At 51.9% G+C, this 10,279-nt stretch overlaps 2 protein-coding genes across 4 annotated transcripts; one reads left to right on the top strand and one right to left on the bottom strand.

Annotated features, from left to right (window-relative positions):
- The first annotated feature begins 496 nt into the window (after window positions 1–496).
- Window positions 497–4,586, top strand: MRNIP (MRN complex interacting protein). Of its 2 annotated transcripts, XM_071443339.1 has the most exons (7): window positions 508–1,353; window positions 1,437–1,496; window positions 1,620–1,717; window positions 2,910–2,979; window positions 3,192–3,322; window positions 3,557–3,659; window positions 3,879–4,586. In XM_071443339.1, the coding sequence occupies exons 1-7, from the start codon at window positions 676–678 to the stop codon at window positions 4,449–4,451; spliced, it is 1,713 nt and encodes a 570-aa protein (XP_071299440.1). In that variant the 5' UTR covers window positions 508–675; the 3' UTR covers window positions 4,452–4,586. The 2 variants fall into 2 exon arrangements, with proteins under 2 accessions (XP_071299441.1, XP_071299440.1); XM_071443340.1 differs by lacking the exons at window positions 3,192–3,322; window positions 3,557–3,659 and having other exon boundaries at window positions 497–1,353.
- Window positions 4,587–4,994: 408 nt separating this feature from the next.
- SQSTM1 (sequestosome 1) lies at window positions 4,995–9,352 on the bottom strand. Of its 2 annotated transcripts, XM_071443341.1 has the most exons (8): window positions 9,093–9,351; window positions 8,861–8,956; window positions 7,826–8,055; window positions 7,558–7,714; window positions 7,002–7,091; window positions 6,320–6,564; window positions 5,904–6,111; window positions 4,995–5,295 (listed from the first exon to the last, which is right to left on the bottom strand). In XM_071443341.1, the coding sequence occupies exons 1-8, from the start codon at window positions 9,268–9,270 to the stop codon at window positions 5,138–5,140; spliced, it is 1,362 nt and encodes a 453-aa protein (XP_071299442.1). In that variant the 5' UTR covers window positions 9,271–9,351; the 3' UTR covers window positions 4,995–5,137. The 2 variants fall into 2 exon arrangements, with proteins under 2 accessions (XP_071299442.1, XP_071299443.1); XM_071443342.1 differs by lacking the exon at window positions 7,002–7,091 and having other exon boundaries at window positions 9,093–9,352.
- Between the last annotated feature and the right edge of the window lie 927 nt (window positions 9,353–10,279).

The raw sequence follows: 10,279 nt of genomic DNA, 5'->3' as shown, positions 1-10,279 counted from the left end.
TTTATTTCTCTCTGAGCTTGTGGAATATTGCTTGTTCTTTACCCAGTTATCAAAAAGAATGTGTCACCAAAATTGTGGGGGGGAGAAAAACCTCGGGCCGAGCAGGAGTGTTCCTATGGAGGATGCTGCAGCGCCGGCGCTGGGTTTTCTTGAGCAGCGATGTCCCAGATGGAGCAGTACAGCTTCCCTGGGTCAGATGCTCTTTTTTGTCCTGTTTTTTGGGTTGGTTTCTGTTTGGATCCTTCATTTGCATGAAGGTTTAAGGTGCTCGATTGGCCATTACAGTTCTGTCCAGGCTGGCTCGTTTCGCTCGGGGGTGGTGCACTTTACTGAGGTGTAATACGGTACATTGAGTACCGTATTTCTTATAACGACCCTCTTAACCCCTTTTACAATATAACAACCAAACTAACAATGTTTAACAATTATCAACTATTTTACAACAGCTCCTAACCTATTTCTGGCACAGACCAACACATCTCCAGGTCGGTGCAAACCTGGCCGGTGCTGATGCGGCTGCAGACAGGAAGGTCGCGCAGGGCCAGCCGGCCGCTGCAAAACGGGGTCTGCGCCCGGTGAAGGGCGCTCGGACGGTGACCTGATGTGTTTGGTTTGTGAGCGGGGAGAGCCCGTCACGGTGCCGGTGTCGCTGCCCGGTGCCGGTGTCGCTGCCCGATGTCGCTGCCCGGTGTCGCTGCCCGGTGTCGCTGCCCGGTGTCCCGGTGTCTCTGCCCGGTGTCTCTGCCCGATGTCTCTGCCCGGTGTCCCGGTGCCGGTGTCGCTGCCCGGTGTCTCTGCCCGGTGTCCCGGTGCCGGTGTCGCTGCCCGGTGTCGCTGCCCGGTGTCCTGGTGTCGGTGTCTCTGCCCGGTGTCTCTGCCCGGTGTCCCGGTGCCGGTGTCGCTGCCCGGTGTCCCGGTGCCGGTGTCGCTGCCCGGTGTCCCGGTGTCCCGGTGTCGGTGTCGCTGCCCGGTGTCGCTGCCCGGTGTCGCGGTGCCGGTGTCGCTGCCCGGTGTCCCGGTGCCGGTGTCGCTGCCCGGTGTCGCTGCCCGGTGTCGCGGTGCCGCTGCCCGCTGTCGCTGCCCGGTGTCGCGGTGCCGGTGTCTCTGCCCGGTGTCCCGGTGTCGGTGTCGCTGCCCGGTGTCGCTGCCCGGTGTCGCGGTGTCTCTGCCCGCTGTCGCTGCCCGGTGTCCCGGTGCCTCTGCCCGGTGTCCCGGTGTCCCGGTGTCGGTGTCGCTGCCCGGTGTCTCCGCCGAGGGGCGCTGGCTGCTCGCTGCGGGGATCACGTGACCGCAATGGCGCAGCAGTTCTGGGTTCTGCGGTGCTGCTGCTGCCGCCGCTTCCAGGGGCAGCAGGTGGGGACGGGACGGGACGGGACGGGCCGGGACGGGACGGGGGCAGTGGGTCCCGGCCCTGACCGACCCCTCTGTGTTCCCAGGCCAAGCGCAGCGGGCGGTGGAGCTGCAGCGTGTGCGGCCAGCGCCAGGCCGTGCAGAAGGTGAGGGCAGCCCTGCACCCTCAGCCGCGTGTGCTGGCCCTCGGTGACACCTGGGCTGTCGCCTCTCCCCGTGCTGTGCCCCTCTGGCTGCTCCCTCACCTTGTCCTCATTCATTCTGTGCAGGTTTATGGGCAGGGCTCGGGCCTGGAGTGCAGGCGCCACGTCCAGAAGCTGAACTTGCTGCAGGGTGAAGCAGAGGAGGCGCTTGGTTGGACATCTTGGTACGGTGTTTAACCTTTAGCTGCTCATTGCTTTTGATGTGCTGCAGCTGATGTGCATCTTCACACACCCAGTGCCTGTTGGTCCACCCGAGCATGTCACAGCCGGGTTTTCTGGCCTGTTGAGAAGCCTTGACCGTGCTGGATTTGGCCTCACTTCATAGGAACAAGCTCTTTGTTGGGGGTTTAGTGTCCCAGCATGTTTCTTTAGATAAGGATTTCTTTCAGATAACTATAGGTGGTCAATAGCATGTGTGGGTCAGGCCTTTACTCATTAATATGTACACAATAGGGTTTGGGTTTGGTTTTTTTGATATTTTATTTTTAATTTGGTCATTCTTATGTACTGTTTGATGAGCTGATTGTGGAGATATCCCTTTTACAGATTACATCCTCAAAAAACATCCATTTGAAGAAGTTGCTGCCTAACTGTTGGCATTTAGGGAGTTCACAGTGTGAATCTGTTGAGTGATCACTGCTGCTAGTGATAAGAAACTTGTTCAGGGCAAACACTTCAGTGTAATTCCTGCTGGGCTGGAAAATCTGAGTAGCACCTTCCTGTTTATTTCATTTCTGAATCTGTTTATAAATCATGTAATCTTGAAGTGGTCTTGAACTCGTCCAGTCTCCTTTTTACTCAAAGATATTTTCAGAGATCAGTCAAGGGTAGTTACATAACTTGGTTGTGACTACACAGTACTTCACAGTTAGGCCTGGGGAAGAAAACTCATTGTTCACTTTATCAAAAAGTGTTGCTATTTTTATTTTCAAAGAATTGTGACAATCAAAACATTATGAAACAACCTCTCTTTTCCTTGCTTTCATGGGATAAAATGAGTGAGTTTAAAATGTTGTAGCAAACAAACTCTGTTATATCCCTCATTATGATAAATTAAAATTTTTAATTTCATAATTAGTGGATTTAGATCAAACTTGCAATTTTGTATAGTAACAAGGAGGGCTCTAACTAGAGCCTGTAACTAGACTTAATCAAGTATTTGTGCAATGTATCTTGTAAATCATTCATTTAGAGTAAGTTTTTCCATAGATCCTGTTTTTTCTGATATGTCTTCTGTCCAGTGTTCCTATCCATGCTTTCTATTCAATCCCTTGTGCTGTGACTGGGTGATTTGAAGCCTATAAATCAACAGACAGGAGTATGTTCTAGAAATTGTAGTTTAAACCTCTATTCTAGGTGTGTAGAAGACTCTGTAAATGACAGCAAAAATAGAGCAGCACAGCATGAGGACAGTTCAGTCCAGCAGGTAAGATCCCTGCAAAGCTGAGGTAAATCCAAACCCATTCTGTCCTGGGTGAATCCTGGAGAAACCAGTGATCCTTTTATGTGGTTCAGACAGCTGAAATGGTGTATCAAATCCTAAACTGATTAATGATTTGAGGCATTTAGTATGTGTAACAATACCAAAAATGAGAACCCCCATGTTTTGCTGGTTGTAGTAACTCTCCAGTGTTGTAGGAGGGAAGGACAGAAGGCAGTCGCTGGAGTAAATATCTGGACCAGGAGAGTGAGGATCAAGATGAGGAGGAGGCAGCTCTGGGAAGGCAACAGTTCTGTTCCCAGAGAAAGAACACTGTGGGAGAACAAAGGTACAGAGAGAACTTGGTTTTGCAATTCCTGCCCCCGAGTGGTGACACTTGATTTGGAGGTGTGGGAGGGAGCTCAGCTCTGAGATCTGAGCTTGGGTGCAGGTTGCAGTGTATGACCTGAGCTGAGGGATTTGGTACTTGGGGACAAAGAGCCATCCATTTTATAAACCTCTCCTGTGAAAAGAATCACAGTGGATCTAATCTTTCCTCTTTGTGAATGGTTCTCTTGGCCAGGAAACACCCAAAGCGCTTCCTCTCCAGTGATGTTCCGGAGCATGCAGAAGAAAGTGGAGTTTCTCAGCTTGTCTATCAAGCCAAAAAAGTTAAAACTACTGAGGTATTTTAGCTATAGAAGATGCTTCTGACTTCTTTTGTATCATCATGATTTTGAATTTTTATGAGTCTTTCTCTGTTCTTCTCCAAGCAAGCCAATGATTGACTGGGGAGAAAAAAAACGTTGGGGGTTTCTCTCTGAAAGGTTTTATTTAGGCAAAGTCAATGCCACCTTTAATGCTTCCATGCTGCATTTAAAACCAAGTTCTCTCCTTTCTTACAGTGCAAGAAATCCTTTGTAGCAGTGCCTGATGGACATGATGGAAATGCTGGTTCTGGAGGCAGTGTGGTTCCTGCTGTCTGTGAGACTGTAGTGTCTGAGGAGAATACACAGCCCCCAACTGCTTGTACCAAACCATCCAAGTGGGGAAAATTTCTCTCATCATCTGACAACTCTAGTGAAAATGCTGCTGCAGTGACCATGGCACTGCAAGAAGGCAGGGGAGGTGTGGGGCTGGACAGCACAGCTGCTGGTGGGGCCTGGAGGTGCTCAGGACAGGTTGGAAGAACTCCGCCTCAGGGTACAGGTTTTAAATTTAAAAAGTCTGTTGCTAGCACTGAGGATCTGGCCTCAACACTGCCCAGCAGCAGGTGCTCAGTTGAGGATGTGCTCAGAGAACCTCACAACCAGGTGCTAAGGGTGGGATCTGCTGCAGAGAACACTGCAGGAAGGTGCTGCTTGGCTACCACAGGGAGGCCAAACACCCTTGTTAAATCTAACCCTGGGCCAAAGCTGAGCAACATTTCTTGTGAGCAACTCTTCTGCACAGGTGAGGAGTTTGATGATGATCTCTGAAGTTCAGGCATCTTTGGCATGTCTGTCTTGGTTCTAATGTATTTGAGATGTTGTTTACTGAGACAGTTTTGAACTAAAGGTGGTTTCACTCAAAGCCATAGAGAACTGAAGTATTAAAGTTGTTTACTTGCTTGATGATTGTTTGGGGGGAAGGGAAGGAGGGAGAAGAGACTGTTGCTCTCAGGTTACAAGGTTGTCTAGCAACCTCAGCAGCTAGAAATAGGAATGGAATTAGGTCAGCTTGGGGAAAGAAAGCTCCCAGGCTTTAAGGATTCCTGGCCTGTACAATTAAATTCTGTGATTAACTCCTCCTCACAAACTACAGCTCTTTTTCCCCTGAACTACATCTCTGTTGAAATCTCCCATAGCAACCTTTTCCTCCAGAGCTGTAAGCAAGCTCCAGAGCCAGCACTGGATTTCTCTTCCTAAGTGTAGTCCTAAGTGTACACCAAAGATGTGCAGAAAGCAGTGCTGGGCTGCTTCATGTTTTCAGCCCCATCCATAAATAACATAGCTGTGATACTGAAATGTTCCACAGACACATGACATGCAGTAGTATTTATTTTTCCTCCATTCTACAAGCACTTAAGAACATGAGACAGAAACCCAGAGTAGGAAGAATGATGAACCACAGTAGCTGATGCTGCCTTATCTTCTTTCAGCTAGAAAAGTGCTTTTTGTTACTACTACAAGTGAGGTGGCTGCTTAGAATACTGGATGGCATCTAGTGCTGCCCCAATGTCGCAGTTCTTGGTCTGCAGGAGCCGAGTGAGCCATCCACCCTCATCAGAGAAGCCCATGGAGAGCATCTGGGACAGAGACTCGATGAGGCGAGGGTCAGCTTCTGTGGGAAGAGGAAGAGAGTTCAGCTATTTCATGTAATTGGAAAACCAGGCAAGGCTTCAGTAGCACTCTTCAAGAGGAGACATGCTCTTCTTTGTCTCCCAGGAGTGCAGATGTTTGAGATAAACAATACATAATCAGAGCTAAGGAAAGTGCTTAGTCAGGCTCAGCTGGCCTTGCTGTGGGACTGGTCCTGCTGATGTCAGTTGAGGGGTCTTGAATACTGTTACTGGCTCCCACAGCAAAGTGCTGCCCTAAAGCCACAGGATGTACTGGTCCACATCCTGCATTAAAAGGCTCTCTTGAGCAGTACACAGCAAGGACACGATTGAGGACAGCACCTATTTTGTGTTGCTCAAATGGCACATTGGCCCAAGGTCAGACATCTGGCTAAGACTTAGCAACCCACATTCAAGAGAGGAACCACCTGATCATCTCCAACAGGGTGCAAGAGCTGCCAAACCTGCCCAAGTCAGGGACAGGTTTAGCTCTATCTTACACAACCTTTGTTTTTACCACCTCTAAAACAAGTCTGCTTGTGTCAGGCCAAGTTGGCAGTTCCCAAGCCAGAGTTACTCCTAGCTATGAAAGCTGCTCCCACTCTCCTACCTGGGGGCAGGTGTGGGTAGAGAGCAGCTTCCCGCAGTCCTGTAGGTCCTGGCTGGGGAGGATCCCGAGGCACATCCAGGGAGCTGGGACCGTCTGTGTCTGGCATCTGCAGAGACTGCAGTTCACCTGTGGAAGGATCCACTTCTTTGGATGATAAGTGGGTCCAGTCCTCCTCACCCCCCGATGAACTGCTAGACTCACTGTGTTCCTAAAATGGAAAAAAAAAAAGGTCCATGTGCTGTAGTGCTTTCCAGGCAGTATGCACATTCCTACTATTTGCCTTTAATGTAAAGAATTACATCCACAACAAGTCCCACCACCTTTGCTGTATATCACTTAATCTGCTCTCATCTTAATATTCACTCCCACAGTGCATGCTAAGTGATTGTATTCAATTACTGTGGTAGTTCCTGTACCTGGGAGTGGAAGCTGCCATCTTCCATTTGTGTGGGCACAGGATCTACCACCATGTCTTGCATCTGTTCTGCAATGACATTTACTTGTGCAGCAGATTCTGTGTTATTCCAGTCTGCTCTGGTCTGAACATTCTGGGTTGGAGCACTGCTGGTTGCCTCAGCATTGGTCTTCTCTTGGTTGGCAGAAGTGGGAGTCACTTTGCTTCTCTGTCCTCCGTGTTCCACATCGATATCAACTTCAATACCTAGAAAAGCATTTGAGGTGGACAAAGTCTTAAGAGGTTTTTCCAAAGCACGGTCCTAAATGGATCAATCCTGCTCTACACTCTTAAGGTTTCTATCATCCTACAATCTGCCATGTAACATGCAGGAATTAAAATGCAAAACCTTCTTTAATAATATGTCCACATAAACCAGGCAAAATCCAGAGTCACCACTGACTTGAAGTTAGTGTTACAGTGCTGACACATTAATGAAATCTTTCCTAATTTTCTCTCAAAGAAAAGGTACTGAGTGGCTGTTCTAAGCCTAAGCATTATTAGTATCCAAGTGTAAATTAAGCCTTTGAGGCTTAGGACACAGGAGGTAATGCCAAGACCAGTCACAACAACTGACTGCTGCTCCTGTTAAATAGACCTGTAAGCCAGTCTCAGGGACTGGTAACAAACTGTAGGTCACTTACCCAGGGGACTCAGAAAAGCTGCAACACTCTCCCCAACATTCTTTAGGAAGGTGACATTGGGGTCCTGAGGCTGGCTGTTAGTAGAAGCTTCTAGAAAAACAATTTCTGTTAGCACACACAAGCTCTGAGGGAAAGGGCACCTGCAGGGGTTTGTCCCCACAGGAGCTTAGTGCTCATTCCTGTCACTCACATACATTACAGAACAAAGCACTACAGAGAAAAACTAACTGAGCTACCTCTGTAACAGAAAGCCAGCATTAGCATTGTTATGGCTCATTACCCATGCTGAAAGGCAGACCTGGAGTAGAATAGTGACATGCTTGACCTAACAGCTCGGCTTGGTTGGGTTCCAGATACTTTATCTGCATCCTCATTCACTGCATGCACCCAAGCACACCTTAAGTAATCACACTTAGTGCTGAAAGGTGCCAATTATTTCAAGCAAATTAGAGTCGTTCCTTTGTTGTCTTCCCACCCAGACTCTACCCTGTCCTGCAGAACCTCAGCTGGTCTGAGGCTCCACCACCACCTTGTCTACCAGGGCATCTCCTCTCACCTTCTGCAGCAGGTGCACTGGGGGCTGCAGTGGTGGCTTCAGCTTGCTCCGAGTTCTGGCAGGGAGCTGCAGGCCCAGGATAGCCCCAGCAGTGCATCCATGGGAAGGGTGGAACTCCATGGCGCATTTTACGGAGCCAGCGTCCTCGGGGAAGCCACTGTAAAGAGTGACATTCATGTGACACTGGGTTCTGCGCAACTGAAACTCCTCCTAACTTGAATTTGAGGAATCTCTCACTCATCAGTTCCCCCTGAGAGATTTTGCTCACCTCAAATGGATTAAGCAGTGGGCTTTGGAACATCACCATGTTGTGCTCCTTGTGGATGCCCTTCCCCTCACAGGTGCTGCACAGGTCATAGTCTGGGCAGACACTGCACTTGAACCTGGTGCCCACCACAGGTCCCTCACAGCCATCACAGATGACGTTGGGGTGCACCATGTTGCGGGGAGGCTCCTGGCTGCACTGCGAGCGGTGCTCCCGCTTGCACTCCTTTTTCTCTGTTAAGGAAAGGAAACTTCACATCAAGATCAGGTTACTATTTACAGCCTGGAAGTCAGGCAGAGGAGGAAGCACAAACAGCCCATCAGAACAGTGTTGACTTACTAGGTCAGTTTATTTTTACACTGGCTGTCAAACCTAAGCCAGGCTCATGTAAGAGACCTTAAACCACATGCAAAGAGGTTTTGCAAAGATACCTTCTCCTGAAACCAAGCATACCTTATCCTAAGTATCTCTTGGCATGCTTATTTTAGATTAGTACTGCACCACCTCATCTGGCTTCCCATCCTACCTTCCCAAGCACTGCAAGAACAAAATGTTTCTGGAGAAGGAGTTAGGAACTCGGATACCAGGAAGCATTAACATGAGAACGGGGACAACAGGTGTGGCTCAGTAGATGGACAGCAGATAAAGCTTTGAGGGCCTCTACCTGAACACAAGGGACTGGGGAACAACTATGCCCTGGGAAAGTGGAATTAAGGCTAACATGTTGTGAATATTTAGGATACCAGTGCCAGTTTAGTGTATCCAGGGAATGAGAATGACAACAGAGCCTCGCACTGGGCCAGCTGACAGGGCCAGGAGGAAACCTGTGTTTGTTTATCCCACCTCAAACTCATGTTCTGTCATACTACACTGCCCTTTATTTAACCTCCCCCGCAGAGGCCGCAGTTTCCACCAGGCCCTCGAGGACACGGGGAAGGGCCAGGGCTGGGCTGGCTCGCCCGGTTTCGGGAGCGCTGCCAGGAAGCGCTCAGCGCTCAGCCGAGACCCGCCGTGCCCTCCGGAGCTGCGCGGCCGTACCTTTGATATAAACACGGAATACGCCATCCCGCACGTAGGGCATCGCCAACTCCAGCTCCTCGTCGGAGGAAAAAGCGATCAGGTCCCCGTCCTCATCTGGAAAGGGCGAAGCGCACGATGAGGGGCCCGGTCGGGTGTCACGGGGGGTAACGGGGTACCCAGAGCCCCGCTCCCCGAGATCTGCCACCCCCGGGACACCCCCGGCCCCAGCAGCGGCCCGAGCCCCGCTCACCCTTGTAGTGCATGCGGAAGGCGGGCGGCGGCCCGGCCCGCAGCAGCCCCTGGAAGAGCTCGGCGACGCGGTCGTAGATGGCCCGGTAGCGAGCGGGAGGCGGCAGGGTGAAGCGGCGGATCTCGCGGGCCGTCTCCTCCTTGCCCAGCAGGTAGGCTTTCACCGTCAGCGCCGCCATGGCTGTGGCGCAGCAGGAATTGCGGCCGGGAGCCGAGACACACACAGACACGCAGGGCGGAGTGAGCAGCAGCGACAGCGCCTCGGCGGCCGCGCTTTTAAAGCGCCTCGGCGCAGGCCGCGCCCCCAGCAGAGCGCGTCCCCTTCGCTCCGGCCCGGCTCCGCCCCGGTACCGATCCCGCTTTTGGTCCTGCTCCGTCATCGTCCGGGGCGGACGGGAAAGCGCTCGATGCACGTTTTCCTGCAGCCGGGCAAACCTGTGGATATGGCAAATGCCCCCTGTGTCTGCTCCCTGCCCTGCTCGGCCCCGGGTTCGCGCCCCGGGGCAGTGCTAGCAGCGTTTGGCGGCGCGGGGTTGTTGTGGTCTCCAAAGCACCAGCGGGGCCTGGGCGGCGAGCGAGTGCGACACAGGGACCTCCTGGGTGGGCTCCGAGACACTCCGGTGGGGAAACACCACACCATGGGCAGCGCTGGGCTGCGCTGGTCCCGTCACCGCTCGGCAGCGGCCACCGGGATCCACCGGGCCGCCTGCCACCACGGCTTGGCCATCCCGGTCCTGCCTGTCCCTGCCCCTGTCCCTGCCATCATGGCAAGCAGGGCCAGCTTGGCCATCCTGGTCCTGCCTGTCCCTGCCATCATGGCAAGCAGGGCCAGCTTGGCCATCTCGGTTCTGCCTGTCCCTGCCATCGTGGCAAGCAGGGCCAGCTCCCCTTGGCCATCCCGGTCCTGCCTGTCCCTGTCCCTGCCATCGTAGGAAGCAGGGCCAGCTCGGCCAGGGAGCAGAGGTGGGAGCCACGCGCCAGCCCCGCTCGTGCAGCACCCACTGAGGGGTTTGCGTGCCGAGCATGACAGGAATAAATAACTCTTCCCTGAACCCTGTGTTTTGGAATGGGGGGCACTAAAAATAAGGTCACTGGTGTAAACAGAACTGACATTAAGGAGGATGTGCTGTGGCCTTTCCAAGCTGGTTGGCAGCAGTATTTTTTTGCAGATCAGATACAGTTGACAGG

The sequence above is a fragment of the Agelaius tricolor genome, unplaced genomic scaffold (genome assembly GCF_023055355.1).
Source record: "Agelaius tricolor isolate 1412-34295 unplaced genomic scaffold, bAgeTri1.0.p SCAF_18, whole genome shotgun sequence".
Lineage (NCBI taxonomy): Eukaryota > Metazoa > Chordata > Aves > Passeriformes > Icteridae > Agelaius > Agelaius tricolor.
This window is presented reverse-complemented; position numbering and strand designations above follow the sequence as displayed.

Excerpts from the sequence above, each read along its gene's own strand:
- MRNIP (XM_071443339.1), top strand. The coding sequence starts at position 676 with ATGTCGCTGCCCGGTGTCGCTGCCCGGTGTCGCTGCCCGGTGTCCCGG. Across the intron at positions 1,497-1,619 it reads AGCGCCAGGCCGTGCAGAAG|GTTTATGGGCAGGGCTCGGG; the intron begins GTGAGGGCAGCC and ends CATTCTGTGCAG. Across the intron at positions 3,660-3,878 it reads AAAAAGTTAAAACTACTGAG|TGCAAGAAATCCTTTGTAGC; the intron begins GTATTTTAGCTA and ends CCTTTCTTACAG.
- SQSTM1 (XM_071443341.1), bottom strand. The coding sequence starts at position 9,270 with ATGGCGGCGCTGACGGTGAAAGCCTACCTGCTGGGCAAGGAGGAGACG. Across the intron at positions 8,957-9,092 it reads CTTCCGCATGCACTACAAGG|ATGAGGACGGGGACCTGATC; the intron begins GTGAGCGGGGCT and ends CGCCCTTTCCAG. Across the intron at positions 7,715-7,825 it reads CACTGCTTAATCCATTTGAG|TGGCTTCCCCGAGGACGCTG; the intron begins GTGAGCAAAATC and ends CACTCTTTACAG.